Source organism: Desarmillaria tabescens (genome assembly GCF_030435595.1).
Source record: "Desarmillaria tabescens strain CCBAS 213 chromosome Unknown EV420scaffold_1, whole genome shotgun sequence".
NCBI classification, from domain to species: domain Eukaryota; kingdom Fungi; phylum Basidiomycota; class Agaricomycetes; order Agaricales; family Physalacriaceae; genus Desarmillaria; species Desarmillaria tabescens.
This window is the reverse complement of record NW_026848300.1, coordinates 4,310,345-4,336,100: the sequence shown is the minus strand read 5'-3', so window position 1 is coordinate 4,336,100 and position 25,756 is coordinate 4,310,345. Positions and strand designations below refer to the sequence as shown.

The 25,756-nt window shown below is 44.9% G+C and overlaps 2 protein-coding genes across 2 annotated transcripts; one reads left to right on the top strand and one right to left on the bottom strand.

Annotated features, from left to right (window-relative positions):
• Nucleotides 1-6,869: 6,869 nt before the first annotated feature.
• On the bottom strand, nt 6,870-7,250 carry EV420DRAFT_1634885 (uncharacterized protein; the record flags this gene model as incomplete). Its single annotated transcript, XM_060476381.1, has 1 exon — nt 6,870-7,250. The coding sequence occupies one exon, from the start codon at nt 7,248-7,250 to the stop codon at nt 6,870-6,872; it is 381 nt and encodes a 126-aa protein (XP_060340254.1).
• A 12,489-nt stretch (nt 7,251-19,739) lies between these two features.
• EV420DRAFT_1473518 (uncharacterized protein) lies at nt 19,740-20,222 on the top strand (the record flags this gene model as incomplete). Its single annotated transcript, XM_060469144.1, has 2 exons — nt 19,740-19,986; nt 20,029-20,222. The coding sequence occupies 2 exons, from the start codon at nt 19,740-19,742 to the stop codon at nt 20,220-20,222; spliced, it is 441 nt and encodes a 146-aa protein (XP_060340253.1).
• Nucleotides 20,223-25,756: the final 5,534 nt, after the last annotated feature.

Here is a 25,756-nt window from a genome sequence, read left to right as displayed (position 1 = left end):
AATCATTGCAAATATGCCTGGATGCTATGCCTGAGTCCAGTTCATCATGGAATACCTCAATGTCAATTGTCAATCCTGCCCTTCTGGTCAATCTACCAATGGACACAGACACAGAACTGCAACATGTTACTACTTCAGAGGCACCGGCTGATGAGTTTGATGCCAAGAGATTTAATGTCCATGATCTCAATGCTCTTCTTTTGCTACCCTGTGCTAGGCTTGATGATCTTTGCCAGCTCTATGGTGTTCCATTGACCAATAGATCAGATGTGGATGTGGTTCATTCACTTTATACAGCACCATCATGTCCCCCAATGTTCTAATTACTGGTTTTAAATAAGATCGATGTCTTTCTCACAAATGATAGCATACATGGATATAATTTATACACAGGATATGAGTGTATCACGAAGAAATCACAAGAAACAGTGGGATAAATTGGGGAGGAGCCACCAGGATAAATAACAAGTTATGCCACAGAATTAAGGTAGCTTTTAATGGATAATAAATAAAGGATTGTGCAAAGATGGCAAAGAAATGGGCATTTGGTGCATTATGGAGTGCCACCTGGAGCAGCCAAGGGACAATGCCAAATACTGCATGCAGACTGCTATTTCAGGTAGTCATTGGAAATGCCACACCTGAGAGCATGGGGAGAATAGTTCCCAACTTCAATAAGTGCAGAAGGATGTGAGGCACACATGGGCATACCCTATGAACAAATGTGGATATATGCCTGTGGAAGAGGGCTGAGAGTTGTGTGCACAGTGGGATGGCATGGAGATGAAGCAGCATAAAGAAAGTCAGGAGATGTGGCTGGTGGCAACTATATGATGGCAAAAGATCACATACCATTGGCTTGAGAAGGCAACAGAATGATTTAATGTTGAAGGTGCAGTGAGCCACCAATGGATGATGCATCAGTGTGAGTTGATAGGGTGGCATTGAACTTGGAGGGGAACTGCAAATGTTGTAGAGGTGGGAGAGGCCATGGAGATATAGTGAGTGTGCAGCAGGTTGCATTTATGTTTGATCCAACATCCAAAACATTCCTACCCCCACACTGTGATCAAACAGGATTGGGCTTTATTTGAGGAGTCTGAACATTCAGTGCAGAATGACATATGGAGGAGGGAAAACACTGAGATGGGTGGGTGTGTACTTGTGGTATGGTGGACATGCAAATAAGGATTATAGTAGAGACAAGTCCATCTGAGAATGTTGATGTTGAAGGAGCAACTGGACATGTGGCATCAAGCTAATTGCACAGGATGTCCCCAACACTGATTCGATTCTCCTCATGTTGCTCCAGATAGGGACACAGCATCATTAACATTGAATATAGCAGATCACCTGCTACTATCAGCAAATGAATTGATGGGAGTGAGGATAACATACCTAGGCACTCCAACCTTTCTCTCACCCAACAGCATAGCTCTTCCTTGGAATGCCGATGCTGAGCCAGTAGAATTGAGGATTGAGAGTGTGTTGTCCTCTTAGACCATGAGAATTTCAGCTTGGATGAAAGCAACATGGGTGAAATGGAGTTGAGGACAATTCGATCAGAGTCTAGCATCCTCACTCCTCATCTGTGAATGGTCCCATATGCATGCTCCCTTCCTGATATGAACAGGCTCAGTAATCAGGAACAGACTAAGAGTGTCACATACTGGTGTCAATCAGGCATCCTGATGGATAACTAACAGCACTGGATAACACACCTGGGGTCCTTCCCATCAATATGCGATGATTATGTGGAATTGACAACACAGGCACTAGCAGTCAAGATCAAGGGATGTTGGTGACATCAAAACCCATCAACACAGGACTGGGCTAGTGGATGTGCACAAGGACAACAAGCACTGGGGAGTTTGGAAGATGATGCAGCCATGTCAATGCTGGAAGCTAAGAGAAGAGCCTGTGGGGGTGACATCATTGCCAATTGTCAACTCTCTGGTGGTATAACAGTTAATACATGCACTGTGTCAGCTGGGTTTGATCCTCACTGAAAGTGTACAACCCCAGTGGTAGTACCATCATCTTTTTGCATTCTGGTGGACACTTTACAGGGAAATAAGTACCCATTTTGTTGTTCTCCCAATGGTCCAGTGGTTATGGTGGTTCAGTGACATGGGTTCGAGTCCCAGGGAAAGCATGGCAGAGCATTTATACATGTTTTTTTGAGTTTATTTATTATAATTTAATGGGTGACAGATGAATGTATGTTTCTGACATGTAGAGATACCCATTGATATGCCTGGTATCAGGCTACCCATAGATTTTGTGATTTTACATTAATTTATGCAGTCTACAAGCAGTACAGAGAGCTACAGTGGAGGCTTCGCACTGGTAGTTAAATACTACATAAAGATAGAGCGCATGGCAGTACAGAATGAACTTAGAAATGACATCTCGATGAGTCAATTCTACCAGCTGTCAATATGCCAAGCCAAGCCCTACCTAAACAAGACTATTACAGTCAAATCTCAGAGACTCATCGGTGTGAAGTATAAAAACCAAGAAGCTGAAGAACTGAATGAACTAGATGCCTCATCACCTCAATGAGTGGAAAGAACCTATCCATAAGAATTGCTAAGTCAAGAACCAGATCAGCTTTCAAGATGAACTCAGTCTATGAAAAGAATAACCTTGGAAGAATCAATAGCCATGTTGTGTCATGAATTCACCCCTATTTTTCGCTTATCTTATCTTATCATGGCAAGTCAGCAACTCGTCATTCGACTCTCATCATCATTCCTCGTACCTGACCTGTATCATTCATGACCCACTTGGTCACATGCCCCCACAGCATCATCTCGTGCCATGGACCACATCACTGGGACTCTGTCGTGGGCTCCGCTACCATACGTTGTAGAAGGCAGCATCACACAGATGCTGTCCTTCTTGCAGGAGCGCTTCTGGCATCATCACGCTCACACCGCATCATCGGAGCATTGCCACAACATAACCATCAGTCTTCTCTGATAGGTCCCTGGATCTACCGCTCACATGCATGATCCGTTTGATGGCCCATAGACCGATCACACTCTATGGGCCAGATCCTTCTTCACCCAGTCACGCTTCTTTAGGTCATCTGTGATCACGCCCTAGGATGGACAAGCCACCACGTACACTCCTCAGAAGACCGCGTCCTATGGACACTAGTCTCCTTACTCACAGGAGGGCTTCTCCTATACCAAGCGCCATACAATACAGAGGACATAGAAGATAGTGCTGCATTGGGACTGCACGCACCGAGACACAGGAGCGGTACATACTAGTAAATACCACAATGTATTTAAACAAGCCTCGCTGTGGTCTTACACCCCAGCTTCGGCTAAAGTTATACACTCCTAACTTTTCACGCAGAAACTCCCTGTTTCGTGCCTAAGAACTATTGTTCATAACCTAGCGATTGCAACACCCTCTATCACACTGAATCACCGAACGCGAGTGACAGTTTAGAGGCAAACGTTGTTCAATCCAAGTTAGTGCGTTACATGTTGGGTACTGAGATGACTGACCTTGATCACACAGTGATCAACAGAACATAATCTCGGACCTGCAGTCAATCATGATCAGTGGTTACAGCCTCGAGATCCTGTGCAAACTGCAGTATTCAATACATATGGGGTGTGGCAAGCCTTGCAGATGGTAGAAGGAGCACCCATGGACCAGTAGGGCACTCCTTGATGAGAGAATAATGTGGTGCAGTCGTGTCAAACTGAATAGAAACTATGGAATCACGTGATACTTGTGGAATAGTGACTCACCATTTGTATTAATTCCACAGCTCGTACCATAATTACTGTAGATATGGGCTCCTATACCTAGAACATGAATCATATAAATTAGCTGCAACTAGACACATAACAGCAGGAAAGCATTCCCCTGCATTTGTGCCAGTGGCCTGTATAGCTACCTAATCAATCACTGGTTTTATTGCATATCCTCAACTGAAGTGAATTAAGTTACCAAAGTCAACCCATAAGGGTCACTCCAGTAATCTAGAAGAGTTAAGTAGGAAGTAGAGTCCTCCCCACATTTGCACCTTGCTAGTTATTTGAACTGCTCTGTGGACAAAGGCCTCATGCTCTTCCTCTCCGAGATTAGCGATCTAGACATGCTGAGTTGACCTTAAGTCAAAAGACATCATCTAGTTGAAGTGAAATAAGCCCTAGAACACTTTAAGTTTGAACAATGGTTGAGTTCAAGGAACTCTAGAGCCTGTGTACTCTTTGCAAGTCATGTACTTGAAGTCAGAACCTGTGCATTCTTCGCAGAGTGATTTTGTGCTCTTTGTAGACCTCTGGGTCTTTGGTTGTTTGAATATTTAAAGTGTCCACTAGAACCTCCTCTAGATGACGTTAAAAGGAGTATAACTTGCTCATCTATATCTTGCAAAACACGTTCATAAAACCCGCTGTCGCAGACTAGTGTATTTTGTGTAAAATACATCGATAGAAGAATTGAAGTTGTTTTCAAACAAAAACCCACTTGATTGTCTAAATCTAAGTATATCGCGAGTGCTTCTATTGTACTCACCCTCAAACTTATATACATTGGTGATAGTGTGTGTGTGTGTGTGATTTAGTATTTAGATTGATGATCTAGACACTTGTCTCATTTTGCACACTGCCCATTACTGAGCACATCACCATGTATACCCTGCATATGACTATATGACAGAAAGCTGTATTTTTGATTTCTCTATGACTACAGACAGTCCCAAAGACTCAAGAACTGTATGATCCAAGATCAATGCTCCAAATCACATGAGTCAAAATAATCTTACTATACTGTGAGTTTGATTACACCTTTCCTAGCATATCAGCTATCCATAGTGCACACACTGGGGGGTTCGAATCCCAACAGGTGAATTCAGAGGTTATCCACGATGTTAATTTTCTTTTTAGAATGACAGGGGTGTTAGCGACCAACTCTACAAACAAGGTCAAACAAGAGAATGCCACTCGCACTTTGGTGGTCACTCACAATGTCTGCGTTGCCTGCTGGAATGAGCAGGTAACCAACTTAGATAGTCATGGAGCAGGGAGCAAATAGGACTGGGTGTTTAAACCTTAGCCGAAGCTGGGGTTTAGGCCAGCTGAGGCTCTACTTAAATACACTTGGAGTATACTAATAATAGACTACTATCATTCAGTAACCATGCGTGAAACAAAGAGAATCATACGATGACCAGGTGTTGCAGCTACAATGCGAGAGTTGAGCGTTGACAACGTGTGAAGTGTCTGAGCGCTTGGATGTGCTGATAAGATAAAGACAAGCCCTGAAAAGATAAAAAGGGAAAATCATAACATTACCCCCTCCTTACGACTCATTCATCCTGAATGAGCCATCAGACTTGTACCTGTCCATTTCCTCAATGCTTTCCGCATCACTGAACCAATTTTCAACTACCTTTTGAAGATTTTCGACATCCATTTCCTCTTCCTCTTCTGAGGGTGGGTCAAAAAGTATGGGGGGTTCCACAAACTGTCGCCCTTCTGCTCTTGAATTTTTGATCTCCTCCCTGTAATGTTTGAGGAAGGAGTTGCAGACTCGGTCATTGTCAAATTTTGGGTCTGGAACGTTGATGAGCCTCTAGGCTCTGTGCGCTCTGAAATTGCAGACACAACCTACAATTTATCACCTTTGTCCCTATAGCGGACTTTCCCTAATTCAATGATTGCAAGCAAGATGCAATTTAAACCAAGTCAATTGGTGTTCAGCATGCGAAGTTAGTGATTTGCGTATGATGTCATCGGCATCGGCCCTATCGATCCTTCCCTTCTCCCCACGGACGTTGTGCCTTGTAGTCTAGAACTAGCACTGCCACCACACATGAAACATCCCTGCGGTCACGAATTATCCACATGCAGCCTTGCAAAACGCGTCGCATAGCTAAAACTACGGCAAGTCAGCCGCAGCCGTAGAAAATTATTCATCGAAGTATTGGAGATCTGGTTAGTGAGAACTCTTAGTCACATTAGTATAGTCTTAGGCACAGTAACTGTGCATACTTACCAACCTTTGCTAAGTAAGTACTTGAATAATCTATGCCATAGTAATATTAGTGCTAGAGTAAGGTAGCTTAGTTAGCCAGTGTAACGAGTATTTAAGCTCGCAAGTTGGTAGCCTGAGAGAGCGAATAAGGGAGACCCCAGATTATTCTCTACGCTTACCTTCGATCTCTAACACCTACACCATACAACATACACCCTTGAAGTAGCACAATAAAGACATTTTTGCTGCTAGAACTTCGTCTTGAACCTTTATTTCTCTAAGCAACGGTGAACCTTTAATGGTTACTTGTGCCTACAACCCATCCCTCTCTTCTATGCAAAGTAATTAGGAGTCCCGCCACTAGGAAACTCTTTTATTGCTTTGCTTCGCAAACAAATTCGCTTGCTTCCGCAGCTAGGAGACAGCATTTTCATCCCTCCCATCAACGCCTTCTCTTTCTCACAGCCAGAGAAAGTCTCGTCGAGTATCAGACCAATCCTCATCACTTCGATTCAACCTTACCGTGCGAGTTTAATAATTTGCTACAGCCTCTGAGTTCGCAGCTAGAACTTGGACAGCCTCTTTAGAGCTCTTATTCATTGCACTCGCAGCTAGAGTTGTAACAAGAACAAGGTATAGTCCTTGTACATTTACTGATTCGTTTTAGGGCCTCTTCTAGGATCCCTTTCCCAATTACTTCCCTTCCTGCGAATTTTATAGTTTGCTACAGCCCTCTACACTACTAGTAGAGAAATTCCTTTATCTTTCCGAACTTAGGAGGCTTTAGTCACCGCATGGAGGTGCCCCAACTAGACTCACTAGAACCATCCTTCAGATTCCATGTCTGTTAGCACATACCGCACTTAGGTTTTGTGTTTCCGCCCACAGGAGTATATAGGTTCATCAATGTACGGCTTGTACTTCCATTCCTTATCGTCCTGGAGATTGTTGTCCTTGAGGTACTGGGCATTTTGTTCCTTTAGTTCCCAGTCCATTTGTTCAGCTGTCATTTTTATGCGATGTAGGAATGAGGAGGTAATGGAGGGCATTGGTGATGATGCACAAGTTTTCCCTTCAGAGCCTCGAGCATCAGCTACTGGGGCTAGGTGTTCACAGAGATTGGAGGCTGACATCCAGGATGGAGGATTTACGGTTTCTGTGGTGGATCCATGTGGAGTCTCGATGTCCCATGGCAATTCTTGAAAGCTGTCGGGTACATCATACGGTGAAGAGGCTCTGTGCATGCCAAGCTCGAAATGCGATAGCCTAGACACACTAAACACACCCACTCTCACACTCACACACACAGAATCTCAGTAGTTTGGGGGAGATGTGTGATGCAAGCACACAATAACAGTAGAATTAAAAGATGTCTTGCACTCTTCAAGATATAATAGCATGCTAGCTCAAAAGAATTCTCTAAGTCCAAATGCTTTTAGGACAGGAGGTGAGTGATATGTATTGCTCGGCCTTGAGGCAAAAGTAATATTTCCCAAGCCCACAAATGTCCCACAAGAACGTACAACCCTCAATTGATGTTGCACGTGACACACAGGTGGCCACAACCTGTCAAACAAACTACACACAACTTAAAGCTTTGTGCTCTAAGCAGAAAACACTTCAGAAACCTTTCGTAGATCCACAGGGTTCAAACCTATGCGATCCAGAGACACAGAAACACCGAAACACATCCACAAGCCACAGGGTTTGAGCCTATGCTACTTGGGAATAAACCAAAACCCTCAAAGAGTATTGACAAGCCAAAGGGTTCGAACCTCTGCCACTTGCAACAACTCAGAATTCACAAACACGTTCTGCAAACACAAATGCACATTCAAGTTATCACAATACAATATTTCTCCGAGTTGAGCACAATCAAATACTGTCCAGAATCAAGCTAGGCATCATGCACGAGCAAGGCATGCCTCCCAACCTCTCAAGCATTTCAAAATAATTCTAGATCCAATAATATTCTCTTGCTCAAAGCTACAAACACAAGTCCTTTGGCTGCACACTAGGCTCTCTGCTTTGTGTCACAACTGTGGGGGTCTGAAAGCTTGCTACCTACTCCTAACTACCGTGCTTTTATTTACAGCTAAATGTATAAATAGAAATAATGGAGAATAGATACACCCCATCCCGGAGTCATTTCCCCTCCATGACATGTCAAACACATGGTCACTAATTAATATTCTGAGTCAGTCATCCGAGTTAGTGCTTGGTAACATGCTGCTCTTTCTTCTTGGCAAGGTATAGAGTTGCCACATCATGCAGAATATTTCTCCTAATTGGCTCCTTGTTTTTAATTCCTCTGTTGTGCACATCACTCGTGAGCTGGTATTTTTATTTGGTTGCTGCACAACCTTTTCTTAGTTCAATATTTCATTCTGGGTACAGGGTTTCTCTCGTGTCGGCTGAAGCCCTCTCAGGGGCTCAGACTGGGTGGTCCTCAGTTCTGAATGATGTTTCTCGGTGATTGCCAGATTGGCAGGGTTCATGCATCATAGATCAATGTTGCACGGAGCTCCATAAATATATTATCTTCTCAGTGTATTTTATTTGAGCAAGACGCTGCTGAGGGATGCATAGGGTGTGAAGTCAGGGCACTGAGACTTCACACTTAAATGACACCAGTGTGCTGCTCTAAGTCTAAGCCATGCACTCCACTCGGATTATTTTATTATATGCTGCTTCTGCCTCAACAGGTGTTGCTCCATGCCGGGTATGCACTCTAATATTACTTAGTGGATTGACACATGTTTGGATTCACAGAATTCGCAAAATTACATGTATGAATGCATTGCACGCATGTCAACGGGTTGGGAATCTTGTTGTCGACTCTGATCATCTTGCCATTTTTCCCTTTAGTCCACTGCACCTTCTGGATTCATTCTTCATACTCCTTTACCAACTCCTCCATGTTAGCAAGATTTGCTCGTGTCACCCAGGAATTCTCTTCGGGGGGTATCCCTTCCACTTGACTAGGTAGTCCATTACTGTCTTGCAGTTTCAGCCTCACCTGGTTGCTCTCTCTCTTTCTCCTACTATTTCCTCTATCTTGTACTGTTCTTCGTTGCTGATGAGATTCAACAGTGGTCGTTCATAGCAGGGTTGTCCTAGGAATATGGGTTTGGTGTATGTGGACAACAGGGCCTCGTTGAACCAGTTATGGACCTTCCAGTTCATTGGCAACTTTAGCTCATAGGCTGAAGCTCCTGATTTTGCCACTACCTGGAATGGTCTGACCTGTCTATCTCCTAGCTTTCGAATGGGCATAGGTAGATGCAGATTGGTGGAGTCCAACCAGACGAGGTCTCTAGGTTGGTATTCCATGGGTTTCCTTGCATGCCGGTCATGATTCTTCTTCATCTGCTCTGCCACCTTTTTCAGTGCTCTCCTTGCTTTCTCCTGCATTTCCTGCAATTTCTGGAAATATTGATCCACCTCCAGGACATTTCCCCAACTCGTTTTGCCAGGTACCATTTGTCTGTTCCTTCTAAAGTTTATCTTGTAGGGGGAGAACCCTATCACCAAGTGAACTCTATTATTGTGTGCGAAGGCTGCTAATGGTAGCCAATCACTCCAGTCATTGTGGTGGGAGTTTACAAAGAGTTTCAGGTACTGCTCTACTTCCTGATTTACTCATTCAGTCTGTCTGTCCATCTGGGGATGATAAGTGGTTGACAGATTTCCTTGTATTTGAACCAAGGCATAAAATTCCTTCATAAACTTGGACACAAACACTGATCCTTGGTCAGAGATAACTTTCTTGGGCATAACTCCATATGGGACATAGACATGTTGGAGTAGGATTTTAGCATAGCCAGATGACATCAGGTGCTCAGTGCATGCGATTGGGATTATTGCCTTGGAGAACCGGTCCACAATGACTAAGATGGAGTCATACCCTTTAGAGTTCAGTAGTTTGGTTATCATGTCTACTGAAATATGCTCCCAGGGCTGTGCAGGTACTTTGTTCAGATGTAATGGTGTCCTTTTGCTTTGTCAATTGACTTTCATCCTCTGACATGCTTCGCATCCCTTCACATAAGCTTCTACCTCCTTCTTCATCTTTGGCCACCAATAGTCTTGTAGAATGAGCTCCTTTGTCTTTTCTATCCTGGGATGTCTGGTGGTGATGTGATCATGTTGTTGTGTGATGATGGAGCCCCATAATTGGGATACCTTGAGCACGTATATGCGACCATTATGGTAGAGTAATCTGTCTTGGTGATAAATGCCTTGTTCATGGTTAATGGAGGTAGTGATCCCAGCGTCCCACTTGCATTGGTCTTTGCAGTGGTGTCGAATCTGTTGGTGTAATTCCTCCTCTGTTGGCATGATTGACACCTGGAATACTTCGGGTTTAAGTAGGATGATGTCTTGATTGTCATCCTTCCCCTGAGGGTGGTCCGCACATCTGCTTTGCGATTCTGCACTCTGGGCTTGTGGTGGAGAGTGAATTGATATTCTGCTAACTCTGTTACCCACCATGCTTGTTATCGGTTGAGCTTCTGGGGTTTGCAGAAATATTGGAGATTGGAATGATCCGTCCAAATCTCAAAGTCCTCTCGGGCACCCATTAGGTAGTGTCACCAGTCTTCTAAAGCGAGCATGATCGCCAGCAGTTCTTTGTCATAGATCTCGTAGTTATGCTCTGTTATGGAGAGAGATTTAGACATAAAGGCAACTGGTCACCACTTTCCATCTTGTTCTTGAGACAGTACTGCTCCTACCATGCCATCACTGGAGTTGGCCTTGACTCAGAATTTTCCTTCATCTAGGGGAATTGCTAGGACTACCTCTTCTCAGAATTGTCATTTGATGGCCTGAAAGGCTTTATCTTGCGCTTCGCCCCACTTCCACTCCGTCTTTCCCATCAACTGGGTGAGGGGTTTGACATGTTTGCTATAATGCCAAATGAACCATCAGTAGAAGTTGCAAAAGCCCAGGAACGATTGTAATTCCTGCTTTTTGCGAGGAGTGGGCCAGTCCAGGATTCTCACAATTTTGATAGGGTCCATGTGAATGGAGCCTTCGCTGATGATAACTCCTAGGTATTCTGTTTCTTCCACCTCAAATTCGCATTTTTTGGCTTTTAAGAACAACTTGTTCTCCCACAGTTGTTTGAGTACCTCCTTGACTAGATGTCCATGTTCCATCTTATCTTTGGTGGCGATGAGGATATCGTCCAGATACACAGTTACTTTTCCTTCCGCTATCAGGTCTTTGAAAATATCATTCATCATCCACTGGAAGGTGGCCGGGGAATTGGTTAGTCTGAAGAACATTACCAGGGGTTTGTTTGTATAGTCCTCGGTTGGTTCAGAATGTGGCTTTCCACTCATCTCCCTGTTTGATGCATACATTGTTGTACCCCCACCTTACATCCATCTTGGTGAAGTACTTGGCACCCTTCAGTTTGTCCATGAGCTCTGAGATGAGTAGTAATGGATATCAATTTTTGATCATCATCTCGTTGAGCTTTCGGTAATCTTGGACTGGTCAAAGTTTGCCATCCTTCTTTTTGATGAACAAGAAGGGTGAAGCCATAGGAGATTTTGATGGTTGAATGCAACCGGTCTTTAAGTTCTCGTCCAAGAACTTATTGAGCTCCTCTTGTTCAGTGGGATTGAGAGGATAAACTTTACAATCTAGGCTCACGTTGGCATTGGGAATTAGTTCAATGGCATGGTCCCATGGTTTATGCAGTGGTAGTTCATCAAAGTTTTCCTTGGTGAATACGTCTATGAACTCCCAGTATTCCTCAGGAACTATCTCCTCAAACATCTTCTCCTTCTTGTCCTTGTTGGCCTTGGCAGCTAGCTCATTGGCTTTGCTGCCCATGGCTCTAATGTGGAAGGCTTCTTCGAAGTTGATGACAAGAAGAGTGTCCCCTTCCTCATACTCCGTTCCCCACTTCTGTTCTGGATCTGCATCCGGCAACCAGAATGCCAGTTTTCAACATTTGCATAGGGCCAACACTACTGTCCCAGCCTTCCAGTCTATGATTGGATTATGTCTTCAAAGCCAATCATGTCTGAGAAATATTGGAGTGGTGCTGAGGTCTACTACGGCTAACTCGATTCGCTCGTGGTGGTCCCCGATGGTGAGGTGAATGTCCACATACTCCATGATGTCTCCTCCTTTGTTGCAGGTACTATCTGCATTGTATACTGCAGTGGGTCTGGCCACTTTTCACACCTTGATTCCCCGCTTCTGTACCCAGGCTTGGTCAATTGCACTCCTGGTACAGCTGCTGTCAACAAGGGCATCTACAAGATGGGTGTCATGAATGTTGAGGGTTTCAAGCTGTAGCTTGATTGACACATTCCTGCCCTTCCTGCTGCATATGTACACTGGCGGAGTCTTCAACTCATCTAGCCACTCTCACTTGTCATGATACTCCTCTAGGCTCTCCCCGGCTTTCACACTTAGTTCTAAGGCTAGTTCTGGGTTAACCTCGGGTCTCTGCTTTGGGTGCACCCAGCCATTCAAGATGGCGAGCTTTTGAGACATAGTTGGTGCTAATTGTAATGCTTGATGAGTCCATAGGTGTCCGAACAGCTCGAGCCAGAAATCCACGTACTCCACAGGCTTCGCCTGGGTCTTCTGTGGTTCTTGAATCCCTTCTGAGGCTGGTCGTACTTCACTTAGTTGTCCCTTCTTCAGGCTTTGTTGGTAACTAAAGTTGTCTTCTTTGTCTGGCACTTCTTCGAGCGTGACTGGGCAGTGAGAAGGAATGGAAGAACATAATGGTCCCTCCTGCCTGCTCACTGTCGAAGATGTGCCAGCCACACATGGCAATCCGGCAGTCGGATTAGAGTTGAAGCCACACGAGAACCTTCGCGTCTCTTCTCCTCAAGTCATTCATTCGTCTGCTCACTCAGCAATGAGTCAGACATGGACACCAGTAGGTAGTAGTATATTCTAGAAGTACATACCTTGTAGTATATATACCGGGGATCTTAGCCTCCAATATTCATTGCTTTAGGACCTATTAACTTAATCTCTCTCAAATGGTTGAGTCTCTCAGTTTACCACTGCATGTACCACCTTCATTACATCCTATTCTACAACAGGTTATGGGCCCTGGTCATAACTAAACTACAGAAGACTCACCGTAATCAATTACCTCACCAAATTACAATCCATCCACATACATCATGTCTGACACTACACCCTCATCATTATTCCGCATCGAGCTACTCCAGGAGCATAACTGGGTTCTGTGGAAGCATCGCATCACTGCAATCCTGTGAGAATGAGCCCTGTTGAAGTACGCTGATGGGACATCAAAGAAACCAATTCCGGCAGATGCCAAAGCACTGACAGCTGAAGAATCGGAGAAGATCACGAAGTGGGAAGAGGGAGATGGACAAGCGCAGACCCAAATCAAGCTCACGCTGAGCGACTCACAGATGATACACATCGCAGGAGCAAAGACGTTGGCCGAGATGTGGATGCAGCTTAAATTAGTAAAGGAAGCTAGAGGGAAATTGGGAATACTAGTGCACCACTGCCGACTTTACCACACCATTGCTGATGAGTCAACAGACATCGTAGAGCACACCACAGAAATGCGCCGGATCCAGGAAGAGCTTGGCATGTTGGGGAGTACTGTCACTGATGAAGACTTCCTGATGCTGCTTGTATCATCACTACCAGAATCCTGGGACCAGTTTACATTGGCGTACCTAGGATCCACTGGGAACAACCCAACAGTCATGTCACATGAGTTCATCACCATCATTCTTGAAGAGAACTGTCGACGGATTGAGAAATCCAGAGGGAGTGAAGCTGCCATGTATGGGCACAGTAATGGAAAGACTGGCAGTGGAAACAGTCAAGGGAACTCCACATCAGGGAAGGTCTCTGATGATGTTGAGTGTTGGAACTGCCACAAGCGAGGCCACATGTCAGCACAGTGTTGGTCCAAGGGTGGCAGTCAAGAAGGGAAAGGCCCAGGCAGGAAGCAGGGAAAGAAGAGGGAAAGATCTAATCAGGCAAAGGATTCAGGAAATGTGAAGGATGATGTCATCGAAGCAGCTTACCATGTGGAGTCTAAACCCCAATTTGACTTGCATTTTTCCACTTACAGTTGGCTATCTGACTCCAGAACAACCTGGCATATCTCCAATCGCCAAGAAACCTTCGTAGACTTCAAACCACTTGAGGCCACATCCATTGCAGGCATTGGAAATGCATCTGTTCTAGCACTAGGCCGAGAGACAGTCCTGTTAGACTGCAAAGTAAATGGGAAAACCGTTACTCACCAACTTAAAGACACACTCTATGCACCAAACACCATAAACAATCTCATTTCCATCAGCAGGCTTGATGATGCTGGCATGGAAGCTTCATTCAAGGATGGCATAGTCCAGTTCCTCTGTAAGGACAGGAAGATCCTGGCAGAAGGAAAGAAGACACGCTGTTTGTATTTGATGGATGCCTGAGCACGCGAAGCTGTATGTGAGCAGTCAAACATTGCCAATGTCAAAACTGAGAACACATGGGATGCTTGGCACAAATGCATGGGACATCTGGGAAAGTCAGGGTTAGAGCGATTGAAGAGAGAGGGATTGGTGGAAGGATTCACAGTTGATGATGACTCACCTCTCCTCAGTCAATGCGAAGCTTGTATTCAAGCCAAGATGGCCCTTCGTCCATTCCCACAAGAAGCAAAGCATCGAAGCAAGAAACCAGGGGAAACCACACATGGTGATATTTGGGGACCAGCCCAAGTTGAGTCCCTGCAGAAGTCTAAATACAACATCACGCTCACGGACAATGCAACCCAGTGATGTACACCTGAATTCATGAAACTGAAGTCAGTAGCATTCCAGAAGATTAAAGAATATGTCACCTTCATCGAAACACAGCATGGGTTCATGCCGAAGATACTACATGTCGACAACACAAAGGAACTCACTAGTGGGGAGGTCAAACAATGGCTGAAGAAGAAAGGGATCTGACTACTCACACCAGCACCATACGCACACTCATCTAATGGCATAGCTGAACACTTCAATCGCACACTCATTGAGCTTGCACGTGCTATGATGATTGCCAAAGGCATACCTTCGTTCCTGTGGGAAACAGCCATAGAGTATGCAGCATATATCAGAAATCATGCACCAACAAGGGCCCTTGATGGTAAAACACCGGAGGAAGCATGGATGGGAAAGAAACCTGATGTTTCCCACCTCCGGGAGTTTGGATGTGATGTCTGGATCAAAAGGGAAGGACAGAGCCTGTCAAAACTCGGCAGAAACTCGAGCAAGGCAAGGAAATATACCTTCATGGGATTCACTGAGGACCCAATTGTCATCAAATACTATGATCCTGAATTGCAAAAGATCTGTGAATCCTGGAATTATGAGTTTGCTGAGCCCAAGGCCATAGAACAGAGCACAGACAATGTGCGGCTTGAGGGGGAGGCAGTGAAGATGGACAATCCGCCATTGCCAAAGGGAGCTGAAGAAGAAAGTCAGCAAACCACACCACCACAGCTTGAAACTGAAAAGACTCCTGATCCAGCACCAGAAACACTACGATGCACCTCACATATCACTGGTAATCATGACTACCATAAGCTCAATAACACCAATGCTCGAAAGGCAGCACCACCACAAACTCCATCAGTCCCATCCAAGCACCCTCCAGAATCAGCCAATGTTGCCGTGATCCAAAGTTATCTCACTGGTGATGGCGAGCACATTAATCGTGATGACTTCCCACAAAGCCTTGCAGAGACACAAGCATCAGCAGAATGGCCTGAATGGAAAAAGGCCATGGAAGAGGAAATGTCAATGATTGGAGAGATGGGAACTTACAAGCTCAAGGATCTACCAGAGGGATGTGAGACCATAGGCTGCAGATGAACCTATGTGAAGAAATATGATGAGCATGGTAACGTGTCATGCTATAAAGCCCATCTCGCAGCACAAGGCTACTCGCAGATGCCCAGAGTCGATTTTACTGAAACATTTGCACCAGTTGTTCGTCTCGAATCTGTTCATGCTGCACTAGGTATAGCCACCATCAACAACCTCGAAATTGGTCAGATGGACATCAAAGGGGCTTACCTCAATGGAGAACTCGAGGAAGAAATATACATGTGCCAGCCTCCAGGCTACAATGATGGATCTGGACATGTCTGCAGATTGTACAAGACCCTGTATGGACTAAAACAGTCAGGACGCGAGTGGAACCGTGAATTTGATAGGAAACTCACCTCCATCAGATTCTCAAAGCTCGAAGTCGACCACTGCATCTATAAACGTGTCCGAGACAGCAGGACAGTGTTCCTGACTGCATGGGTTGATGACTTGTTAATCTTTGCTGAAACACCCAAGGATCTAGACAGAATAAAAAGGGAGTTAGCAGGGCTGTTCAACATCAAGGACATAGGAAAGCCAAAGAAGATCATTGGGATTGAAATAGAGAGGGACCATGATAATGGCTCAATCTCATTATCCCAGCAACAATACATCGATGGAATACTCACATGCTTTGGTCTCCACAATGCATCACCTGTCACAACTCCACTCAACCCAAACATTATCCTACACAAGCAACGTATCCACAAAGGAGCCAACCCCAATGTCTGCAGTGGCTACCAATCTGCAATTGGTTCATTGATGTATGCTGCGATTTGTACATGCTCTGACATCGCATATGCTGTGCAGTTGTTGAGCCAGTTCTCAAACAACCCAGGACCTGAACACTGGGCAGCTGTGAAGTGAGTGTTTAGGTATCTATCCAGAACAAAGAACTTAAAACTCACCTTCCGAGTAAATGAAGAACACAAAGTTCTCAGTGCCGGCTACACAGACGCAGACTATGCATCCAATCCCGATGACCAGTGATCCACTTCTGGCTATGCATACCTCCTAGGCAGTGCAGCGTTCTCTTTGTCATCCAAGAAGCAGTCGACTGTGGCTTTATCATCCACAGAAGCAGAATACACCACGCTAGCACATGCAGCATGCCAAGCCATCTGGAATCACAACTTCTTAGCGGAATTAGGGTTTATCCAGGAAGAACCTACTCTGATATTCGAGGACAACCAGTCTACTATTGCCATCGCAAGGGATCCACAGTACCATGCACAATCGAAGCACTTTGATGTGCAGAACTATTTTGTTCGAGAAAAGGTGGAATCTGGAATCATCGATCTAGTGTACTGCCCCACAGATGAGATGGTTGCTGACATCTTTACAAAAGTGCTGCCGAGACCCAAGCATGAGAAGTTTGTCCATGAACTGGGCCTATTGCCATCTTGAGGGGGAGTGTCGAAGATGTGCCAGCCACATGTGGCAATCCGGCAATCGGATTAGAGTTGAAGCCACATGAGAACCTTCACGTCTCTTCTCCTCGAGTCATTCATTCGTCTGCTCACTCAGCAATGAGTCAGACATGGACACCAGTAGGTAGTAGTATATTCTAGAAGTACATACCTTGTAGTATATATACCGGGGATCTTAGCCTCCAATATTCATTGCTTTAGGACCTATTAACTTAATCTCTCTCAAATGGTTGAGTCTCTCAGTTTACCACTGCATGTACCACCTTCATTACATCCTATTCTACAACACCCACTGAGGGACACGAGCCCCCAGTGCCATTATGTGAAGAGGGAAGGTGCACCTGAAACACTTGAATTTCTCCATTGGGCTTGATGATGATGTTTGCCCCTGTTTCTTGACCAGGGCACCCAGACTGGGGATGTCCGTTCTCTGTTGCGAATGCGTTCTGCAATACTGGGACGGCTCTGCCAGTGACAACCCTGTCAGGGGTGCCTCATTTGGTCTTCCCACCACCTGGGAGCTTGATCCGAGGCTTGGTGTTGCTCCTGCTTCCAGAAACAGTGTCAGTTACTGTCAAACCTTCATCCAGGAGCACTGTTACGCTACAGGCCTCCACCATTCCTGCTGGCTCTGCACCAGCCTTCTCAAGCAGTTCACCAGCATCCCACAGGTGCTGACTCATAATGGTTCCGAGGCCACTCTTGCAACCACCGTCCTTTGGCACTAGACCCTCCAGGTTCATTGCCTCTGAAGAGGTGGGGATTCTACCCCATTTGAGTTTGGCAATTCTTCCTTACTTTCTTCGACATTGAGCACAGCAAAATGATTATGATTGCATAATGTATCTACAGAAACACGATGAGTCTGTCCAGCATTAGATGTAGAAGAAACTAAGTCCTTGGCTGCCTGAGATGAATCACTTACTTCTTGGTGGCCTCCTCTTTTACCTCCTCAATCTTTGTCTTGGCCCTGTTGACCTCCTCCTTCTCTGCCTCAGCGAGTAGTTGTCAAAGTCTGGCTGCATCTGGTTTCTTCCTGGGCAGCATCTTTACCTTCTTCCACTCTGATTTGTCAGGAGAGCACTTGTTGTCGTGCGATATGTGGTTGCGAAGCCTGCAGCGGAAGCAAAGCTTCTTGTTCTGGAGTTCGTCGATCTCCATGAGCTGTCCTGCTCCTCTGTATGTCATTCCTAACACATCTTTCTTGTTGCTGGAATTCCCAGAACTGCTGGCTTTTCCAGACGATCTTCTGCTGTTTTGATTGCCTTGACCAGAATTGTTCTGGGAGGACTTACTAAGGTTACCACCCTGATTGGCAACATTATAGCGGTAGTTGGCATTGATGCGCTCAATTTGGGCCTTTCATTCAGCATATGTTATTGGTCAGTTGTTGTCCCCATGCATGATGGTGTTCTTGACAGTGGGTCATACCACATCTTCTACTGTTGTGAACATTGATTTTTTGTCCCCAAACTCGTTGCATTCAAGGGCCAACTCTTCGAAGCAAGCGAAGAACTTGATGGCCGAGGAAAAGTTAGCCTGTCGTAGCTTCTTCCACTTTTGGCACTTGATGGCCAACTTCGTGATTTCCCAGAATCAGTTTGTGACTCAATTGTGGAAATCCTCCCAGTTAGGGTACCTCCAGTGAGAGCACACGGGGTCTCAGTATATGTGCTCTTGTTGGTCCCACCATTCTTGGGCCTTGTCCTTGAAGTACAAGGTAGCAAAGGCTACCTGGTACGGGTTGTGTCCATAGTCATTAAGGGAGTAGTGGGAGGCAAAGATGGCGAAATAGGCTTCGCACTGGTTAAAGAATTGCCTTATTTCAGTGGACTTCCTGTGGAACTGCTCAGGTTTGTTGATCAATTTGGGCTTCACCAAGCCCCATGGATTTGGGTCTGCCAGCATGAGTTCCCATCGCAGGGGGGGTGTTTGGGGGTTTCCCGCCAGGTGGTCCTGGCAGTAACGTGGGGTTCGGTGGTCTGGGTAGAGACTGCAAGTTATGGTTGTGATGGGGGCTTGAGTACCCTCTAGGCCGACTTCAATGGTTGATGGGAGGTGGCAGCAACTGGGATGGCTTCTTCGTAGAGGTATCAGCCATGTTGGCATCCTTGTGGCCATCATCAGCTCCTTGTGCCATGGCTCGGAGTTTGAATCCAGGAGAGAGCAGAAGTGGTGCCAGCCATCAGTAAGGAGCACCTGGCTATCTCGGATCTTCAGGGTGGATTTTGTTCCAGACATTGGCTGTCAAACAATAGGTCTCAACAAATATGATATTGGTGGTGTCGCATCCTTGGTAGGTGGCCACCATCTCAGGTTCTCCAACCCTGTACCCTCCTTGTACGAAGTTGGCTTCTGGGTGTCCTGCATGGGTGACCCAGGTTGGGCTAGGGGATCAGTGGGGTATGGTGCCATCCAAAGCATGTGGCCACTGGGCCTCTCCCTGCTCTCTGACTCTTATTTGGAGTGCTGCTGCCTCTCCTCCAGCCTCCAGATGGGCCTTGACTTCTGGGGGGAGCCAGGCAGACTCAATGTTGAAGCCCGACTCAATGAGCATGAGATGGACATGTGTCCAAGGTCACTCAAATGGGACGATGGGGGAGGCAAGCATGTGGGCCTCTGTGACTCATTGGTTCTTGGCAACAAAAGGTCACTCAGGGTCTCCAAGGGTCGGTGAATCTGGTCTAAGGGGACTGGAATATTGGGGGTAGGTGGGGACACCTTGAGAGGGCCCTGCAATGGTTTCTGGGAGGGGGAGGAGGTCATTGTTGGCCTCGATCCAATCCCAGATGGCTTGTTGCTGCTCATCCTCACTGGTGGGGGAATCAGGGGGCATATAGGGCTCAGGGGAAGGGCCTCAGGCAGTGAGGTAGTCAATCTAGCTGTCAACATTGCTCGGGGGTAATTCTCAGGTCCATCTCCCCTGAGAAGGATGCTGAGGCTTGGTACCACTCCATGTTGAGCAGTCCAGGGACTGAGGATGGTAAGATCCTCCATCTGAGTTTCTACAGTTATGGATTCTTGCGACTGCCTCTTCATGTGCTTGGAGCACTGAGAGGTAGAAGCTTCCAGGATGGGGATCAGGGTTCTCTTTGTCCCCCAATGACATGACAAAATTGTCAATGGATCCACTGCCTCTGTAAAGGTCCACAAGATCCCCTTCTTCTTCTTCTCTTGATCTGCCTGGGAGCCCTGAGTTTGGACGGAAAGGCATGAATCCTGCACTGGAGTGTTGGGATCCTGGTATGGACTCTGCGATGTTGACAGATCCTGATCGACTGGAGTTTGTGGTTAGGATGGGTGTGATGGGTCTTCCATTGTGAAGGGTTGGTTGGGGAGGTGCTAGGATATGGGGATATGGGTAGATGTAGTATGGGATGGGAAAGTGAGGGATGGGTTGTAATGGAAGTTGTGCACAGTCTCTGCGTCGGCAGCAGGAGAATATCCTACCAATCCAGTACAACAGGGTGCCTGCACAGAAGAGCCCGAAGGCTATAGTAACAGTGATGGTTTGGTTAAGCAATAAAAGGGGCATTCATCAGTCACCATCATTTGACAACAATGAAGGACGTGCGAAGCAAGCTTTGGCTAAATGTTAGCAACCAACTCTACAAACAAGGTCAAACAAGAGAATGCCACTCGCACTTTGGTGGTCACTCACAATGTCTGCGTTGCCTGCTGGAATGAGCAGGTAACCAACTTAGATAGTCATGGAGCAGGGAGCAAATAGGACTGAGTGTTTAAACCTTAGCTGAAGCTGGGGTTTAGGCCAGCTGAGGCTCTACTTAAATACACTTGGAGTATACTAATAATAGACTACTATCATTCAGTAACCATGCGTGAAATAAAGAGAATCATACAATGACCCAAGCACTTGGATGCACTGATAAGATAAAGACAAGCCCTGAAAAGATAAAAAGGAAAAATTGTAACAAGGGGAAAGTAGCAAAAGCAGAACACCTTGATGTTGATATGCCATCTATGTGTTCACACCTAGATTTTGTGATTTTATAACAATACTATTGCATGTCTATCCAATACTAGTTAAACAACAAGGGCTATAGTTGAGGCTTCGAACTAATAGTCAAGTTAGCATGCTACTAGTTGAGTCAGGACTTAGGAATGACACCAATAGTGGGTCAGACCTACTAGCTGACCAGACTAGTGCCTCTGAACTAGTGAGACTCAGTAAAATATGGTCACTAGTAATGAGTGCAGCTGCTAGTGCCCAAACAAGAAGTAAGAACCCACACAGACCTCGACCATTCAGTCACTAGTGGACCAATCTGGGCATGAATGCCTAAGTCAAGATAGCTAGTCACGTGAGCACTTCAGATGGGACTTAGAAACAAATGAGTAAAGACATAACCCTTAGCCCAGATCCAGCTAGTGTGATACAGATCTAATACAATTGGTACTAGTATAGCCAGGCTGTGTTCCAATCATGATCAAGCAGTTCCTACAAGCATGGTTGCCTGACTATTTGTTTAGCCATGTCACTAGTGGAGCATGGTTGGGCAAAGGGTATGGAAAAGACCAATAGCAGAGTCTCTAGACCCACTATCCAACAGAAAGACCAGCCTAGGCTGACTATGGCATGACTATTCACCATTATTCATGACTAGCCAAGATATTCTTATCAATATTACTCCTATGAATCTATTTATATTTATCCTGTACCTTTCTCTGTAGTATATAAGTAGTAGAAGGGGTGGCCTAGCAAGCAGGCAAGCCATCCCCATGATTGTGACCTACTAGTCAGTATTCTAGTGTCCCAATTAAAGGCTTTTGTGCTTAACCTCGACGAAATGTCTACTAGTTGCTTCATCACCTATAGTATTGAATGAATTGAAGTGTCTTAAAGTTGCTATTCCATCTTGGAGTGACTCAGAGCATTTCGAAGTTAGTTAAAGTATTTTCTCAGAGTTAAAGTATTTGTTCTTAGGCTAAGAGTGCCACTAGTCGAGCCTAGGGTGCCACTAGTCAAGTGTAGACTGCTTGTGAGACCCAGTATTTGGCCCAGGGTGCCACTAGTTTCAAAGTATCAGAGTTAGACCGAGTGCAGTTGCTCAACCCAAGTCACTATTCATCCAATCATGTCTTAAAACTCTGCTAGTGTGAGTATTACATCTTTTGTAGCTCACTAGTACCAAATATACATCTTTAAACAACCTTTCCCTGATTTATTGAAGTCTGCAGAGTGCTTCTATCATACTTGAAACACCTGAACTCAATATAATTGGTGATTAATGTAGAGTAGTAGAGGGTTTTGGTGTTGTGGTGTTCATATCCATTCACTAGCCTTTTGTCACTCACCATTACTGAGCACATCAGCGCATCAAAGCTTTGATCATGGATGCTTGCATATCACTGATGATGGGATGTCTCTTGATAAGGAGGTAGCTGTAAACCCTATGCTTCTCCCTCTCCATGGAATATCACTGTTGCATCATCTCCACATGCTCTCAAACTACCTATGTCTCTCTAGTTTTTTCCTCATCCTTTATGATGTACTCTCCATTAACACTTCTGGTCCACAGTGGGATACAAGCACATTCACCATTGCTAGAGGCTGTTCTTCATAGAACATTCACTATCACCATATGCATGGATCTCTTATCTGGCAGAGATGGTTATGGGGGCATTGATGGTTGTGCTAGGCCAGAGCCAACATCCTTCACATATGCTACAATCCCTCCATATGCATACACCTTGCACTGCATGTATCTCTCTTCCATGGCCATGTTATTTACAACACCACATCAAGTCTAGCTTATTGTTGAGGGCAGGATGGTGTCAAGCTGAAGAGGTTGATGCGGATGGATCACCATACAGCCCAGACCCTGTACTATTCTTTGAGGAGGAAGACAAGCTATCTTCTAGTTGCTTCGTCACCCAGTTCTCTCAAATGTTCAGGACGTTTTGCATCTCTCCAACATCCTAGTTTATATGTAGCACACATATATCTGCCTTTCAACAGGTAGTGAAATTGCATATGTTCAGTATGTCACTCATTCCCCAATTAGATTGGTAGAATTTACCTCGACTCTCTTAATTCACCACCCTAGGAATCCATGTCCTCCCTCACCCACAGCTTACATCATCTCAAACTAATATTAATGGCGAGCTCATATCGTACCAGTATGTGATTTTCAGCATTTCTTTGCTCATCTGATAGGGATTTCCTTTGTAGTCCTGATAGAATACTTGAGAGGGAGCAGATGCCATCATCATAATAAGGTGGGAAGGAATCTCCAAGCTTGGCATCACTTCTCTTAATCACATGCCCTGCTGTCCATCATCAATGTTGAGGATTGTTATAGTTCTTCCTACTGGTACATCTAATTGGCCACAGCTCATATCTTCCCACTGATGTGCATCCAGCATGAGATCAATACCAATGACAATTGAATGCCCGTTCACAACATATTTCCAATGGCTTTTGTTCAGGATGGCAGCTAAGGGGTGGTCAGAGGAAAATCACCCTCCTATACCACCTTTCAATGAACAAATTCCTTTCCTCACAAGCTTTTCTGTTTATGCCTTTGACTTCATCATGATAGCTGGTGTGGTCCCTCCCTTGTTTGTTGATGGCAATTTTTGTCTTGTTTTCTTCTTCAACACCAGTAGTCAGTGGTCCAAGTTCATGAATGCACCTCTCATATTGATGACAAACTTGTGCCCTAATGCATAGGTTTGACTCCTACCTAGCTTCACATTGTTACAGAATTTATGGTGTTTTTCCATTAGCTTCTTATTCTCTTGTCATGGTATATCAAAATCAGTGGCATCGCAAAGGAAATACTAACTTTCTTCAAGCTTGAGTTTGGTAGGTAGTGAACATGAAGGATTCCATAATATACAATATATGAGACCACTCTGCTTTTATTTTCATTCCGCTAATAAAAGCAACATAGAAAAGCTCATGCAAAGACTAAAAATTTGTAACTCACCCTTACAACTCTCCCACTTGGAATCAAACTGAGCATTTGTTGTGTAGACCGATGTGCTACTAGAGAGACAACATTATATCAAAGTACCACAGGCTCACCAGGAATGTTTGTAGCCATTCAGAGACAAACATCATGTTTGGGTGGCATACAGATCCTCTGTGCATTGCTCAGTTCATAAATGAATGGGGGGGAAAGCTGAGGGTGCATCACATGAAACAAAGTGCATATTGTTTAAAAATATACAGGAACTGGATAGTATCCGATTATCATTTTGGGACTCAAACCTAGAATATCGCATGCTCATCTGATACACTACAAAAAGGCTGTCTTTGTTGTGTACTTGAATTCATGTCTGGAAAGAAAGGCCACAATGACATGCAACAGATGGTTAGTTATTTTTATCCCTCATAATAATATAATAAAACTGCTCGACACTCAACAAAGTACTCATAAAACTTGTCATAGTGTAATACTCCTTGCTTCCTACCAGTACATCTAATCCATCACAACACATACTCTCCTGCTGGTGCACATCCAACGTGAGATCAATACCTGCAGGATATAAATTTACATTTGCGACGTACATGTCATGAGTTCCTGAGCTTTCACTCTGGATAGCAGCTCTTTATGTGTATGCACCTCACAGGTATGCTTCAATAGAATCTTTCAGTTGGGATGTGAGTAATGTACTTTTTAGTATCTTCTCAACAATACAATGTCTGCTTATTTCTGGAAAAGCTGCAGTGCCATTCAATCCTCCGTGTCATCCAAAAATGTTAACATGAAAGAACATGCTTATTCCACTGTTGGGATTCAAACCCACACATCATATACATTGCTAATAAGCCACCAATGGATTATTCTTTGTAGCATCTCTAAGAATTCCTGTCAATACATCCAGCATGGGTGGCACCATTGTGGAGTTGAAGGTAGTTAAGATATTGCCTCCTGCTTACCTGATGCATTGGCTCTTAGTCAGAATATGGACTACCCTAATTGAAGCCGGGGCAAATTCAGAAAATTAAAAAATAAAAGTGAGATCTGATAATGAGAAACAACTAAGCACCTGCTGGGATTTGAACCCAGCTGGTGCAGTGCATGAGCTAACTGCTACATTGCAGGAGAGGTGATTGGCAAGGGAATATGTCAGTCTAGGAGACCCACTCCCAACCTACAGAAGAAAGGGTGTTTGTCCAACTGAAATCTTGCTGTCACAGTCAAATGCCTTTAATTGTATGAGGATTGTTGTTCTAAAACTCAAATTGCAGGTATCGTTAAGAATTGCATTGCTCTGTGAGCTGGCATCACAAAAGAATTATTAACTCACTGACTATGTTAGTAGGTGTATCTGACCTTAGGGTCGATATTTAGACTGATTTGTAAAGGCTGATTGCTTCGAGCTTAAGTCTGGTACTGATTCTAGCATTTTTTCATGTCTCTGTTCCTTTCACCTACTGAATTCTGTCCTGCTATTAAATGTGTGTTG